This window comes from Rhineura floridana, chromosome 3 (assembly GCF_030035675.1).
Source record: "Rhineura floridana isolate rRhiFlo1 chromosome 3, rRhiFlo1.hap2, whole genome shotgun sequence".
NCBI classification, from domain to species: domain Eukaryota; kingdom Metazoa; phylum Chordata; class Lepidosauria; order Squamata; family Rhineuridae; genus Rhineura; species Rhineura floridana.
In genome coordinates this window covers 94,466,074-94,483,388 of record NC_084482.1, presented here as the reverse complement: position 1 = coordinate 94,483,388, position 17,315 = coordinate 94,466,074, and the positions used below count along the sequence as shown (strand labels likewise).

The window sequence follows — 17,315 nt, the reverse complement described above, 5'->3', positions numbered from 1 at the left end:
TAGTTGTCTGGAGTTATTAAATGCCCTTGCTGGCCTGGAAGTCAATGAAACTAGAAGCTATAAAGGTGAATCAGAATAACCACAGCATATAAAAATGGTTCTAAATCATTATTGTGCACCCATATTAATATATACTAGACTGTTGGCCAATACCAAACCAGTCATTTTGTACAATAAGAGACAACGGGAACAAAATAGGAAGCATCCAGAAAATGTACCTACATTATTTAAAAGTCATGTTACTCAAAGCTTAATTGGCCAGCAGTAATTAGAGGAAGTACAAATGCTCTTCTATGTAGGACAGGTGCTTTGTGAACACAAAGACCCAAATCACCACTGATTAGGCTTCAGCTCCTAACAAGCAAGTGCCAGGTCCACAGTATATATACTTCTCTGGAAGAAACATTCTGATTGAAGAATGGCACTTCTGGTAATGAAGTTAAATAAAACAATAGCCCAACTGACTGATACTAAAGGAAACAGCCACACAATGCACATCAAGGTTTTTTAGTTAATTCTACTGCACTTTGAATTAAGCACTACCTTGTCCTTTATTTATGATTCTGAAGAAGATGTAAATTGATGCTAAAGCAATTAAGGGGATCTTACCACTATATTGCCAAGAGAAGGAAGAGGACCCAAAATAGGTTTCTTTTAACCAAAATGAATGCTGCCGGCTGTATTCAACAAAGTCCTACTCAGAGCAGACCAACTGAAATTACACAGTTGGTACAGCATAAGAAACCACATTAGGCCAGGCCTTGGCAACTCAAACAGGTAATCAGATTATCTTGAGAGATTCTGGTACTATAACCTACAGATGTTCCATCACTTTAGTACTGACAAATCACGTGTGTCCCTGAGCTGCTATTGTTTATGCAGTATTATTGCTACTAGTATTCGTAATGCAAAATATCTCTTTTGTTATGTATACCCAAGGCTTTTGACAGCCTGGGTTGGGAGATGGTATTTTTCTATACGTTACCATTTTGCTCATTTTGCTTCACATATATAACGTCTATGGTGGAAAACGTGAATGTGTGAATTGTAGTGCAAGTGTTTTTCACACAATCAATACCCCAAACAGGCAGCCACCCAAATGGAGATTATCTCTGTGGAAGAAAACTGTAATAAGTTGAACAACCATTGCTCGGAGCCAGTCAGGAATGATGGGCAGTGATGTTCCCCCTGCTTCCAATTAGCTGACCCTCAAGACCAAACAGAAATACACTCAGGCAGCTTGAACATGAGACCAAAGTTAGCCAAGAATCCAAAACAGAGACACAGTTTGTAGCTTTACACCCCATTGTACTTGCTATATTAACCACACCCTGAAGAATTCACAGCTATTTTGGCGAGACTGCCTCAAGCAATAGCAAAGCTAAGGTACTCATTAAGGTGTCAAATACTATTTTGCGACTATGACATGGGCAATTAACACTTTGATCACACTACTTACATTTAATTTGCAAAGAAACTAAGGGTGCTTCCAGAGGTGTGTTAAAGATGGGAATGGTGCTCCCCATGCATGCAAGGTTTTTTGCAGTATCCACATGATATTGGCATCAAATATCAGTTCATATTCCCACTCCCATTAAATTTGGATTTTCCTTTCCTGTGGAAAATCTGATGTTAAAAAACACACACCCAAACCTGTTGCCAACAACCCATCTGCAGTTAAACCCCCATCTGGAAGCCCACTAAGAGTACTTCAGACAGGAGTGCTGTTTTTGTTTGTTTGCAGAGGTCATGATGAGTGATGATACGTACTACTAGAAATTTTTAAAAAATGAAATCCTGCCTTTTTTGCAGGAAAAAAGCAGGAAATTCACATTTGCCTCACCCGTAGTGTAGTAATTGTGGAGGGATCTCGGAGCCGTCCATCTTCATCTTTGAGATTGTAGCCCTCTGGTCTTTTGTCTCGTTCACTCACTTTCCATAGTTTCACAGTTTTATCTGAAAGACAACAGGGATGCCACACTAATTTTTTTCCTAAGCCCAGATTGAATTTAATATTAAATTAGGTTTACTGTTATTTGAAACTTGCACAGCTTCTTATACATGAATAGCATAGATTTTTGTTATCCTGTTAAGTCTCAGAGCAACATCTGTTCAGATAGAAACTGCAGCTGAAGGTTAGTAACTTGCCCAGGACCACCAAGGGAATCCATGATTAAGGAAATCTAAGATCTTAGACTCACCTCCCATGTGATTGTAGACTATGACCTCTGCAGGTAGCATGAGCAGCCCTCACCCAGAAGCTTTTGTACATCAAAAAGTGTCAGCTTGGTAATTCTTCCCTTGAGGGGAGAAGGGCAGATAGCTTGGAAAAGGCCCTTCCTCCATGCTTGTGAAGACAGACTTCTAATTATGTATTCAGTATAGGAAGGGTTTCTCCCCACAAACCCCATACATCTTCCTGCCTTAGTTTGTAAATAATTTTTATTATTTTCCAAAAAGAAAATTTAAACCAACCACAATCTATTGAAGCAGTGATATACAGAGTGGAAAATACAGTCAGAACTTCAACAGTACAAAATGTGTTATAACAAATCTTGTTAGGCAATACATAGTACAGACTATGGAGTAAGATTTTTTTGCATAAAAAACGTAAGATTGTGCACTGGTTTTTTTCCAGGAAAACAGGAAGAAACAGTATCACCAAAAATAAAACCAGGAGAAAAAAATAAAAAGAGATGCTTAAATTGGTCTGCATATAAATGTATATGGCTATGTTCTTCTTCATTTGCATATACTGTCAACAATGCCTGATTTCTAAAATGGCATGGAGGCAAAGAATTCTGGGGGAAGACGTCTGAGATGGGGCCTCTGAGAGGCATGACTTTGCAGTTTTTACAGCTGAACCTAGTTAATTAGGTCCAAGCAAGAAACACCTGCTTATCAGTGGAGACTGGTATTTTAGGTCACAAGCCTGAGAAGGTTGGGGAGTATGAAAACTCCAGAGATACTTCATCATCTGAAAGCCCACTGATTGACTAATTAATTCCTGGCTGTTGCTGGGCATTTTTGCATAAGAATAGGATTCAGACCTTAGGTCTTTGATCCCCACTGTACCCTATGGCTGCTGATGCTATCTAGATGGGGTTCCAACTTCCATCTGCTATCCAGGCTATACATTTCTCGGGAGATGTGCAACTATGAAGCTATTTTGCTCTTTACCTCTTTGTAAGTATAGATTACTTATAGTGACCCAGGGCCTGCAGGAAGAGAACATCGCCGCCCAGGGAAGGAGAGTCTGCTGCTGCTGCTGCTGCTGCTGTGGGATCACCACCTCCACCACCCTTCCCTGTGGGACTTCTGCCTGGCAGACCTGCATCCTGCAGGACCAGGCCCCAGGTACCCAGCCAGCTGGGACTGATTGCTACCACCTGTCCCTCTTTGGAGGGATACATAAGCCGGCTGGCTGGGGTGGCCTGGGTGTGTGTTTGTTTTTTGTGTGCTGCTTTTTTTTTTTGTGGGATTAAGGAGGATTAATTTTATGATGTTTTAATTGGAAATTGGTTTTAAATTGTTTAGGACTGTGGTTTGTTTTTGTATATGTATATTATGTATAGCTTTTTGTTATTGTAAGTCGCCTAGAGTGTCCACTAACCTGGACAGATAGGTGACCAATAAATAAATTATTATTATTATTATTATTATTATTATTATTATTAGGCAAGACACTTCTGTTGTTTTGTTTTGTGACTGTAATTCTCAGGGGTGTGGGTTTTAAGGAACCATTTTGCTGCTATAATTGTGCACTTATATTTTATTTAATAAAGTTACTTCTTATTTACCAGTGTGTGTTCATTGCAGGAGGGGATTTGGCTCTGAATCCAGTACTTTGGCCAATTAACCACGGACTAGCAGATATTTGGATATTTTGCCTAAGGCTCCAACACAAGGAGTGTAGTTTGACTCTTGACTGCTGGAATCCTTGGCAGGTCTATTTCTGGCACTTTGGGTTTTCTCTGGGGCCAGAGTGAGTGACCAGGTTAAGGAGTAGTAGCAGTCTACCTACCTTACAGGGTTGTTGTTGGTTTACTCAGCTCTAGTAAGGGGAGGCACAGGTTTGTGCCTTGCCAGGATCAACTGCCCTGGGTTTGGGAATTGAGCCCTGGGACTGAACCGGGAGCAGTTCATGACATATACAATGCAATCATACTATTTAGAAATAAAATTGTTTTGCTTCAATCCCTCACAACCCTCATTTTATAAGTAAGTTTTTTGAGCAAGGCTGTTTCCCAGACTGGGTGATACCAGTAATCCCAACTAATGCCAGAAATATATTTCCAAAATTGGACTATAGTGGCTCATGCTGCTTGTAATTAATGGTTAATCAATTCCTTACTGTGAAGGTCCGTAGCTTCAAACAAAAACAGATTAAAAAACACCAGCTGTGAAGATGATGGGATCTGTTGAAGAGTAATGTCACCTATTTCCTGAAATACCAAGGACCAAAAGATTTGTAACTTGGGGCAATCCCACCATAAGTGCATATACACACCCACAGCTGGACTGCCCTGCCAGCAGTTTGGGGTGAAGTGTGAGTGGACAAATGATAATTTCTGTGGAGTCAAATGCTACATACAGTCTTTTTTAAAAGATTCTCTAGCCTTTGCAGAGATGGAGCAGAGCAGTGACTTCCCCCAGATCTCCCCCCAAATGAATACATCTATTTCTATATGTAACTCTTACCCCCATAATAATTGAATTGACTCCAACAAACCAGTGGCAGTTTTTAACAATATTTCATAAAACTCTGAAGATAATCCTTTCGTACTGCCCTCACTCATCAGGAACAATTTCTCAAAGGTGGACAGACATCTACAAGAGCTCTCCTTAATGGTGTCATTAGAAAGAAAAGCATGCAGTAGTTGCCAAAGTAGCCAAATAACATGCCAGTCCTCCAGCCTGTCCCACAACTCCGTCTGGGAATGCAGTTTTTGTCAACATAAAAGTGACTGAGATAGTACAATCCCCTAGCATGCCACCCGCTAATATCATACATTCTATGTATGTAGTAAAAGGTAGGGTGGATTCAGCTAGGGGATTCATAGGGGACAGAGCTGGGATCAGACTGTCAACTTTTCCAATCCACGCTTTAACCATTGCGTTTTGCCTTTGTTACAGTTAGGCAGGCTGTAGCGGTGTCCCTGGTCTTTTGGTGAGCCCACCCAAAATAAAAAGAAAGCAACCTCACTAAGCTTCTCAGGAGAGAAATAAAAAGAGATCAGAGATGGATTCCTCTATCAGGCTATGCCCACCTGAGCTTTATCCAAGTTGGCCAGCAGAGGTGAAGGAAGTCCACACCATCCCCTTGGCAAGCCCAATGGACAGACTACAGGGTGTGTTTGGATTGCCACCAACAGAAGGGGTGAAATGTCTTGGCTGGCTTTCCTCCAGCTGCTTTCCTTCTCACAAAGGGGAAAGTGACAGGTATTTTCCAACCAAAATTCTAAAGGGCAGAAAAGTAGTCCAACAGGCAAAAGTTCCCGGGGCCAGAGGGAAGTCATCAGGATACTTCACTTTGGAGTCCTTGTAAGGGGTAGTGAGGAGCTCAGTTTGCCCACTCCCACTGTGGTAGAAGGTGAAAGCATCCTCCCTTCCTTTGTGAGGTATATTAAGGCTACATTTGACCACAGGTTTGCCAAGACTCACCCCCTTCCTCATTCCTCACAGTCTCAGAAGAAGCTTCATCCTCTGAGGGATAGACATTCTTTCCCCCCTCAAAGACTCCAGAGGTTACTCTCCTCCCTCCCTCAGTTGCTCCAGGGAGAGAGAAAGACATTGCCTCCCCTCCCCCTACAGAGACCAGTATCGGATGCTGCAAAAACAGAGAATACTGCTACTGGCACAGCCATTCTACATTAAGATTGCAGAGAAGCTAAATGAATTCTTTGCATCTGTCTTCACAGTGGAAGATATAGGGCAGATCCCTGAACCTGAACTAACATTTCCAGGAAGGGATTCTGAGGAACTGAGACAAATAGTGGTAACGAGAGAGGAAGTTCTAGGCTTAATGGACAATATAAAAACTGACAAATCACCAGGCCCGGATGGCATCCACCAGAGACTTCTCAAAGAACTCAAATGTGAAATTGCTGATCTGCTAACTAAAATATGTAACTTGTCCCTCGGGTCCTCCTCCGTGCCTGAGGACTGGAAAGTGGCAAATGTAACGCCAATCTTCAAAAAGGGATCCAGGGGGGATCCTGGAAATTACAGGCTAGTTAGCTTAACTTCTGTCCCTGGAAAACTGGTAGAAAGTATTATTAAAGCTAGATTAACTAAGCACATAGAAGAACAAGCCTTGCTGAAGCAGAGCCAGCATGGCTTCTGCAAGGGAAAGTCCTGTCTCAGTAACCTATTAGAATTCATTGAGAGTGTCAACAAGCATATAGATAGAGGTGATCCAGTGGACATAGTGTACTTAGACTTTCAAAAAGCGTTTGACAAGGTACCTCACCAAAGACTTCTGAGGAAGCTTAGCAGTCATGGAATAAGAGGAGAGGTCCTCCTGTGGATAAGGAATTGGTTAAAAAGCAGAAAGCAGAGAGTAGGAATAAACGGACGGTTCTCCCAATGGAGGGCTGTAGAAAGTGGAGTCCCTCAAGGATCAGTATTGGGACCTGTACTTTTCAACTTGTTCATTAATGACCTAGAATTAGGAGTGAGCAGTGAAGTGGCCAAGTTTGCTGATGACACTAAATTGTTCAGGGTTGTTAAAACAAAAAGGGATTGCAAAGAGCTCCAAAAAGACCTCTCCAAACTGAGTGAATGGGCGGAAAAATGGCAAATGCCATTCAATATAAACAAGTGTAAAATCATGCATATTGGAGCAAAAAATCTGAATTTCACATATATGCTCATGGGGTCTGAACTGGCGGTGACCGACCAGGAGAGAGACCTCGGGGTTGTAGTGGACAGCACGATGAAAATGTCGATCTAGTGTGCAGCAGCTGTGAAAAAGGCAAATTCCATGCTTGAGATAATTAGGAAAGGTATTGAAAATAAAACAGCCGATATCATAATGCCGTTGTATAAATCTATGGTGCGGCCGCATTTGGAATACTGTGTACAGTTCTGGTCGCCTCATCTCAAAAAGGATATTCTAGAGTTGGAAAAGGTTCAGAAGAGGGCCACCAGAATGATCAAAGGGATGGAGCGACTCCCTTACGAGGAAAGGTTGCAGCATTTGGGGCTTTTTAGTTTAGAGAAAAGGCTGGTCAGAGGAGACATGATAGAAGTGTATAAAATTATGCATGGCATTGAGAAAGTGGATAGAGAAAAGTTCTTCTCCCTCTCTCATAATACTAGAACTCGTGGACATTCAAAGAAGCTGAATGTTGGAAGATTCAGGACAGACAAAAGGAAGTATTTCTTTACTCAGTGCATAGTTAAACTATGGAATTTGCTCCCACAAGATGCAGTAATGGCCACCAGCTTGGATGGCTTTAAAAGAAGATTAGACAAATTCATGGAGGACAGGGCTATCAATGGCTACAAGCCATGATGGCTGTGCTGTGCCACCCTAGTCAGAGGCAGCATCCTTCTGAAAACCAGTTGCCGGAAGCCTTAGGAGGGGAGAGTGTTCTTGCACTCGGGTCCTGCTTGCGGGCTTCCCCCAGGCACCTGGTTGGCCACTGTGAGAACAGGATGCTGGACTAGATGGGCCACTGGCCTGATCCCGCAGGCTTTTCTTATGTTCTTAAGATCCTGTCCCCTTAAACATCTGCTTTTATATCGTTAAAATAATTCATTCAAGATCCCAACGTTGATTTTTTTCTTCTTCTTATATATTTAGGTGCAGCCAGTGATCCAAGAAACTGGTGAGTTTTCAGACTAAAGTAGCCCAAATGGACAATTTTTAATGTTAACACCCTGTTCCAGTAATGGTGAGCTAAACCATGCATTTCTCGCAATACTGGTCTCAGTGGGGTGAGACATTTGCTCTTATTTCAATACAGCAAAAAAAGTTTTGAAATAAATTAAGAAGGGGGGATTATGAGAATTTTACCTCTGGTCACATATTCAAGAACCACATGCTGCCAGTTATTCCTGCCAAACTGGCAAATGAAAAGAACAACATTCATGACTGCTCAGCCTACTTATTATGTCTGAATATTTCAACCAGATATTGAAATGGTAAATCACAAGGGTAGATTCTAGTGTCTCTTCTGCAAAAGGCTTCCAATTGTAATCTGGCCTCTGCACATTACATATGTCAAGCTAAATGAATTTTACTTTGGCCCAGGTTGCAGGAACAGGTTAGACAAGAAAACTAGCATGCACAATATCCCATAAAAGCAATTTAGAGTTACATGAAAGCTAACACTTTAGCTGAGCTTTGATTGCAACAGATTACATTGCGAGTGCAAAGGGTGACAAAGTACAAACTGGAAAGGAGCCCCATCATGTCTGTAATTTACTCAAAAGTCAGTTTCAACTCTCTCCTCCCAGTGAAGGAATAAAATGTGACATTTTATCACTGACAGTGAATCCATGCTGAATTCCACAATTGCCAGCTTGCCTGGCAGGTGGATATTTCCACTGGCTTCATCATTTTGCTGTCATCCCATTTATCGTTGTGCCATGAAGTCCTTTAGGGAAAGAGCCTCAGGAACATGTGGCTTTTGTTCTGAATAATGGTGTTTTCTTTTCCCTCTCCTGACGGGTGTCCTATCGGCAGTTTGTCATTGCTCCCACCATCCTTTAAAGACAATCTTATTCATCTTCATTTCCCCCTCCCTTAAAAACACTTTTCTGGGGATTCCAGTTGACTCCCATTAATTTTGTTGTATTAACTCGTTTTGATCTAAGGACCCATCTATACATTATGTTATTTTGAGAGTAGACATAGGAATATTTGGGGACAAATGGCAGGAGGAAATTCTGAATCATTTTGAGGTATTTCTAGCATATGAAAACTCTTTCCTGAATTGAAATATAATATCCCTGTTAATCAAAAAACTATTTAAAAACTCAATTAACAGAACATTAGACTACATAATTAATCTTCATTGTGTTTCAGTGAATCTTCTCCCTAAATGAGTTTAATAACTCAGAATTTTATTTCAGTGATCAATAAGGTAAATTCTGTAACACAAAGTTGACTATGAAAGATAATTAGATGACACCCCCCCCCATTTTGCCCTGTAGTAATTAAGTCACATCCATCTTAAGGCTTCATTCATTCTAGTAACATCACTGGATCCTCATTATATTTATCTGAACATAACATGACGCATAAGCTAGGAATACTTCTCTCCCTTTTATAGTAGAGGAGAATAATTCTGACACAGGCTCCCTAGTTCAGTCATGAGATCGAAGAACTTCAGTGATCAAACACTAGATCAAAGTCAATGCATTATGTGTAAACTGATGGCATATTAGAAACTGAGAAAGAAAAGCAAATAAAGTCAAGGTCTAATCAGACATGATATGATTCTAAAAAATATATAGAAATTAATAGTGGAAAAACAGTCTTGGCTAATAGCCGACAGAATACACAATAATGCCCAATTTCAAATGCACATGCACTTTACTACACAGGGTGTGATATGAATTGTTAGCTCTATAGACAAAATATGCATGCACTCCCAATGGCAACACGGCAATAAAATGCAGAGGTGTACAAATACAGAAATATAAAATGCAAAGGTAAAATCCACAACAATTGTATGCATAGGACAGGAAGCGTATGCATGCTGTAGAGGAGTGAATATAAGAGTTAGAAGTTATTACAATTGGAGGCTTATATCATGCTGCTTTACAGAAGAATTGCAAAGTTATTTTCATAAATGATATCTGCAGCAGCAACATAGTTTATATGCATTGGATAGATTCCACGCACAAAGAGCAGCTCTCCAAATAGATGCCACTGATAAAGACTTGAATCAAGTCAAAACGTGTTTGGCACATTTTGGCATATTTGGCATAGTATTTGAGATTTGTTGTGGATTTTACCTTTGCATTTATATTTCTGTATTTGTACTTGGCTATTAGTCAAGACTGTTTTTTCCACTATTCATTTCTATATATTTTTTTAGAATCATATCATGTCTGATTAGACCTTGACTTTATTTGCTTTTCTTTATTTGGTCTGGTTTTTGTTTACATATTAGAAACTGAATCAGGGCAAAAATGTAGGATGTGGGAGGGATTTTCTTACATATGAACTATCAAATATATATTGTCTCTGGTTGTTTAAATAGGACAAGCTGGTGCTTTTCTTTTAAGAAAGCTAAGAAAAGTATGCATTAGAGAAGTTCTGTTGATGGGTTCTTCTCTCATGTCGGGTTCTAACTGATCAGCATTCTTGGGACCAGGAAGGGATTTTCTTCTAACACTATAAAAACATATATATCCCCCTGAGTTTTATTAAACTTGTTTCTTATCTTGTAGAAAAGTCTGTTGTTGATCCAGTCTATTTCTTGATATGATCCCATCTGTCAAGTGTGCTGTATACAGTATATTCAATAAAAGGCAAAAAAACCTTGCAGTTTCAGCTATTTCTATCAAACTTTAAAAAGCAGGGAAATTGGGCAGCTATAGTGAATGTACCAGGGGAGCAGGAGACCTGAACTCCTCTCTGAGATATTGTACTGCCCTACAAATTGGTGCAAATAATATGTAAAAATAATGGAATGCCAGTAAATGGCATATCTTGATTTCTGATTCTGCTATTTAGAAGTGCTTTAAATTGAAATGTGTTCAAAAGGGTTTTTCAGTTTTGTTTTTGGCAAATGTTTATGTCTTCCTCTTACTACAGGGCTTTTCAGATGTCAAAAATCCAGATTTTATTCTGCTAGGGATGGAAGGATATGTCAATTTTGGTTCTTTCAATTTCTCATTTTTCTAATCTTAAATCGAATTTTCCATGCTTCTGTGGCAATTTGCGATTTTAAAAAAAATTCTCATGAAAATTCTTCAGCATTTTAGTACTAATTTCTCCTCATAAACACATTTTAATGCAGTTTTTAACTAATTTACACATTTTTGCAAGCATTTTGTATGCTGTTTTCACTAATATAGCCATCTTTATACACACTTTCCCCTAAAATGTTTACAAAACATTTTGTAAAAAATGTTTACAAAATATTTGGTTGGAAAATTGCATCGCAAAATTCAGATAAGTTCACATATCAAAGGATGTCTGTGTTTTGGTTCTCTTACTGTTTTGGAAAGTACAAAATTGATAGAGTTGGCTTTAAATGTGAACTGAATAACATTTCTTCTCTGTCCCTACTCAAGGCATTAGACTGGATCCAACACCAGTAACTCACCCCCATGTAATTAATAGGAAGGAGTAGCATTGCTGCAGGAGGATAGTATTTCTGCAGCTTTAAAGCAAATTACAGAAGATGTGTACTACCAAACTTGAAGGAGAGGACAATCCGCAAACTATAGAAAAATAATGTGTTTGGGGACAAAAAGTTGTTGTTTGCCCTAAGACCAGTCAGTTTCAAGCCATCTTTGCAAATGCAGAGGGATTTCCTCCACAAATACATTGCCTGGGAGTCTTTTTAAAAACTTCCATTTAAAAAAAGAGTTTTACATTATGTTTCTCCCCTCTCAGAATTATGTATTCTTCCAGAGGTTAGATAATGAATATTTTCTGGCATTATGCTATACTTGCAATTTCCAGTATTTACAAATTATAAATAAGCATTAGAGAGAGTAAATGAAAAAGGGTGTCCTATTTTTTAACTATCAAATACACTACGAAATGCTGTACTTAGGAGGGAAGCTTCTCCAGTACACTAATCATCACAGACAATAATATCTGTTTTCAAGTTATATACCTGAATAAAAAAATAAGATCAGATTCCAAAGAGCACAGGACACCGTGGGGGAAGGATGCACTAATGTAAAATTTTGCCTTTATTTTCGATTCAGAAAGGCTAAAATCATGTACAAAAGTAAAACGGTATAAACTGTGCCATGGTCAATTTCAGTTGCACTCAGAAGTTCCCAGGAAAATCTGATATTAACGGGATGTTGATTTTTATTACAAAAAAAAGTTTGATTTCAACCACTACCACTGTCTCATGTTTTTACAAAGCTGTGAGCCTCAGTTGCTCCATCCGTGTGTGTGTGTGTGTGAGAGAGAGAGAGAGAGGGAGAGGGAGGGAGAGGGAGAGGGAGAGAGAGGGAGGGAGAAATATTTACCCATCCTGCAGAGGGATGACAAGTGTTAATTACTGCAAGCCGTCAAAGCTTTGCAGAATATTTGGCAGGAAAGCGAAGAATTATTTCTCATGACCCCAACATACCATTGGTGGAGAGAAGGAAGTAGGCTGCATTTTGCTGTGGGAGCCATCGTATTTTATTGATCTTCTCCTCTATCTCTAGGCTCTTCAGGTAATCGAACTCAGGTTCATGGCTCTGGAATGTGCTGTAAACATTATATTCTCCCCTGCGATGGGGCTGATTTTTGCTCTGCGGGAGTAGAAAAGAAACAATCAAGGGATTCTTAGAAAAGCACATTTTCAATTGATCCTTTTGTTGTCTGAGGATGGTTAAAAGACAGGGAAATGTCTGATTATGGTGACGCATTACAGTTTAGATATCAAAGCAGGCAAAAGAGATCTTTCCTGCACAATGCATTCTCCTCATGTGTCAGTTTCTCTGCATGCTGGTGATAGGAAACAGGAAGAAAGCCTTTGTTCCATTTTGTTTCAAGAATTGAATGAAAGCCCCCTTATCTGTTTGTCTCCAAGGCAAATTGGCAAGGTGTGAAAATGGCTCAGAATCAAGGAACAAACCCTACGTGGCTTATGCACAGAATCAGCTGAATGCAGACCAATAAAAGGTGGACAGGTTTTGCCCAAATGTTTAGCAGAATTGGAAAAAACAGAACAAACCACCTGTGTTGGAATGGAAAGTATACAAAATAGCCTGGAGCTGCTTTTATCCTGAATACTGTTGTTATGCTACTGTGAAGCACTTCTGAATGGCAATACCTGGCATGTCCCCTCACAGGGCCAATTCACATATGCAAGCAACCTGCTTATTTTTCCCATGTAATTTCCCACATATAATAAGGAATTCCATAGACACTCCTCTGTGTGAGCTGGTCTGTACACTGTTGTACAGCCAGAAGCCATGTCCACAATTAAAGCAACATGGTCCCAGGCTATGGTCTGAAGGCACATGAGGCCAGCACCCTGCTGAAGCTAAGCAGGGTCAGGTCTGGTCAGTGGCTGGATGGGAGACTGCCTGGGAACCATATGTAAGCCACCTTGGGTTTCTATCATGAAAAGAAAGGTGGGGTATAAATGTAATAAATAAATATATAAAATTTTCCAGCTGCTGCAAGCACAAAAAATGTCTGAGATGGCATTGGCTATTCTGCCTTCTACCAGGTGCCCAAAGACTCAGTATTTCTCTGCTACCAGAGGACATTCTAAGAAGGATCCGTACAACAACCCTGTACATAAGGCAGGCCAGTATGATTATTTCCATGTTGTATATGGGAAGGAAAGAGACTTACAGAGAGTGGCTTCTGCTAAGGCCACCAAGTAAGTTCATAGCAGAGGTGACATTGGAATCAGGGGCTTTCACACTCCTAGCAACTGTCATACACCAGTCAGGCCTTAATGACAACCTTCTCAAACACTACCAGTGTCTCATATAGGATCACACATAGTTATTACAGAAGAAACTGTAATGGGAGGCCTGAGTCTTCAACACATGGCAAGATAAATTCAATTCAGCTAAAGATATACATAATTTTAGGAAGACAAAAAAACTACTTAGGAGGAGGTATACACGACCTGCATAACTTCATCAGCTTATTTGAGCTAAATTAGATTCAGCCCTCCATTAGCCTAATTGTCTGCTCCCAGCAAAAAAATAAATACTGTAACTACTACATACAGTCATTTGGGGGAAACGAGCTGGGCAAAGCAGCAAGCCTCAGATATAGGTATTCTAGTGACAGCAAAATTCAGATTAAAAACGGTACTGATTGTAAAACAGTTTTTGTCAAATGCATTTCAACTGAGGCATGACTGGAGAACAGCAAATTGACAATTTTTCACTTTTGCATCACTTTATCAAGCTGATGGGGCCAGAATATGACATAAAAGCAAACAGTGTGTTGTATTAAAATGATACTTGGTGCTAGTATTTCTACTAGGGACAGTCATAAATGTCTGTTCACAGCATTCTCTCAAACATCTGTTCTGTTACAAGTGGAACAAGTGAAAGCGATCCTATTTTGAGCTATTCACATGCTTTTAACAATCTTGCTGCATGAGTTAATGAATGATCACTTTAACCAAAGAAAGGCCTTTTTGTGAGTGTGTGTGTCTGTGTAGGGTGCAGATGAGGAGAAACTGACAGCTCTCAGCATACTCATCTACAAGTAGAGGTGCCTTTTGCTTACACTAGTGGGATCAATTCAAGTCACTGTAAATCCCTGCCTTCTTGATTTACAGATGCCTTTCCATTCAGTTAAACCAAAATCTCTCCAGACTGGGATAGATTTGAATAAAAAGATTTACTAGGAGACATATCCAGGGAAGTGCCCAACCGAGCCAAACTTTAAAGTTTTCCCCTCTTTCCTCAGATTCTTCCCACTTTTGTATTTGGATTAAAATTCTCAGGGGGGAGGCAGGCTCACATCCATTGATTTACCTCTTGACATCTCTCTGATCCATTGGGCTCCTATCCAGTAAGGTAAATATTTACAACAAAGTTTTACCCTGTTTAAAAATAATTATTCATTTTCTCTTGTGTATTCTATGTAAATAAAAATTGAATTCTCTTCTAAATAATTTAATAACTAAGGCTGCAACACTAACCCCAGTCCCATTTACCTGAGAGTAGGGATGCAAGGAGGCAGCTATTTCCATCCATCCTGCGTTCGTAGCAATCAGTGGTGTTTCATTCTGCTACAGTTTGGCTTTTGCTAAAACCTGCATTACTCATCTTGCTATTGTCAAAATTTAAGTAATTATGTAATAAATTTCAATGCATTTCAATGGAAGGAACATTGAAAACAATGCAGTAAATAACACAATTATTTATGTAACTTTTGCAGACTAAAAAAGTGATTTCCATTCCTGACATCTGACTAACATGTGAACTGCAGAAATTTCTACTCCTATTTCAGTTTCTGATGGAATTCTCCGACATCCCCTTATCTGAGAGAAAACCTCACTGAATTCAATAGATTGCACTGAATCTTTAGGATTGCGTTGTAACTGCTGATATCTCCTAGGATGCGATTCTAAACAAAAAGCTCAGTCTACTTCATATACTTGTATAATCACCTGGTTTGCTGCTAACAAAGGGCACCATCTAGCCAAAGTTAAGCTGTAAAGTCCTATTGATTTCAACAGGAATCAATGCTTAACACTTTCACTGAAATCAGTGAGACTCAAAAGTATATAACTTTGTCCGGGTCATTTCCATAGTGCTTAGGAATGGCCACTGGAGAGAGGCAGCACCACACACCTGGACCCCCCAACAGCAGCAGTGCTGCTGCACACTGGGATAGTGAGGTAGTGAAGCAAGATGAAAGTGAAATCTGGGCAGTTCAGACACCCCAGTGGATCCAATCCAGTGCTCCACCCAGTACACCAAAACTGCCCTGGTCTCACTACAACTTTGCCCTTCACTGTCCTGGTATGTGGCAGAGACACCACTGCCAGAAGGCCAGGTCTGTGGTGGTGCCCCTCCCCGCTGGCTATTCCTCATAGTGCTATACTCTTTGAATGGATAATGTGGAGAGTTAAGATATCAGGGAACACAGCATCAATATCTCTCATCCCATATAATTGGTCTGCATATCAACTCATAATGCATTTAATATGATATAACACTGGTGCTAGCATTAACAACCTTATTCTTATTTGGTGATTCTAGGGATCCACCAGTGTGTCACACAGATATAGTACAAAATAAGGATATTGCAATCTCATAATTGTTCAATTCCTGTCATGAGAATTGCTAAGAGAAACAACCACTGTGATGTATGGGAGAGCCATAGCTCAGTGGTAGAGCACACACAAAAGGTCCCAGGTTCAACCAAAAGCCTGTGGTGGGAGGACTGCTGCTCAGGAAGTACCCTGGAAAGACATTGCCAGTTGGTGTCAACAGTACTGAGATAGGTAGACCAATGCTGATTAAGGCAGCTTCTTACGGGCATCCCCCCCCCAATAGCTAACAGATATACACAACACTGCACCCATTAACGGCGGCGGAAGCTAACATTGAGGCATGTGCTACTCACAGGGGAGAGAGGGGGAAAGGGTGGGAGGCCAATGTATACAGAGGCTGAGCGGCAGATGCTGGTGGGGAGCTAGGGGCAGGTCATGTCAGGTAAGAGGAACCAGAGAGAGATGCGTAATATCTGTCCCTTGTTCCAGGCCTGCCCGGAACCAACAGATTGCTGGGGGGTGCTTGGCTCCATGCTCCGGCCTTCGACTGCTGCTGTGCAATGCCAGGTCTGTTGCCCAAAAAGCATCCCTCATCCATGATATGATACTGGATGAGGGTGCGGACCTAGCATGTATTACGGAAACCTGGCTGGATGAAGCTTCTGCTCCTACTCTGGCTGCCATGCGCCCAGCTGGATTTTCGTATGCACAGCAGCCAAGGGTCGGTAGTCGGGGAGGGGGAGTGGCGGTTATCTATCGAAGGTCCTTGGTTCTCACCAGACCCCACTCTATGAGACCAAGGTGGCAGATTGCATGTACTGGAGGTTGGGACCAAAGGGCAGTCTAGGGATTCTGCTCGTGTACCGCCCACCCCGCTGCACGATGGTCTCCCTAGCCGAGGTGCTGGGGCTGGTCTCGGATGTACGGGTGCAGTCCCCAAACCTTTTGGTATTGGGGGACTTCAACGTGCACTCGGAGGCCAGTCTCACTGGAGCACCTCGGGACTTCTTGGAAACCATGGCTTCCTGGGAGCTGCACCTTATTTCAATGGGCCCCACCCATGTAACCGGTCATGCACTCGACCTTGTGTTTGTCTCGGGAGAGGAGGGGAGTGGTCTGAAAGTTGGGGATACATCCATCACCCCCTTGTCATGGTCAGATCACTACCTGGTGAGGATGGACCTTTCACTGCCGCAAACCCTCTGCGGCGTTGAAGGGCCCATTAAGATGGTCCGCCCCAGGCGTCTGATGGAGCCAGATGGATTCTTGAATGAGCTTGGGGATACTTTGGAGCAAGCACACAACCACTCGGCTGAGGCCCTGGTGGAGGGCTGGAATGCCGTGATCACTGGGGCACTGAACCGAGTGGCTCCAAAACGCCCTCTACCCCTGAATAGAACTCAGACGGCACCGTGGTTT

The 17,315-nt window shown here is 41.1% G+C and overlaps 1 protein-coding gene across 3 annotated transcripts in view; it reads right to left on the bottom strand.

Moving 5' to 3' along the window:
• PPP2R2B (protein phosphatase 2 regulatory subunit Bbeta) overlaps positions 1-17,315 on the bottom strand; it is a 367,792-nt gene that overhangs the window by 99,270 nt on the left and 251,207 nt on the right. For 2 of the 3 annotated variants that reach the window (XM_061616937.1, XM_061616938.1), the window contains exons 3-4: positions 12,282-12,447; positions 1,844-1,956 (exon numbers count right to left, since the gene is read on the bottom strand). In XM_061616937.1, the coding sequence (XP_061472921.1) occupies positions 1,844-1,956; positions 12,282-12,447 (279 nt within the window). Of the gene's footprint in view, positions 1-1,843; positions 1,957-2,201; positions 2,801-12,281; positions 12,448-17,315 lie in introns of those variants that run through there. The other variant, XM_061616939.1, reaches the window with a different exon arrangement.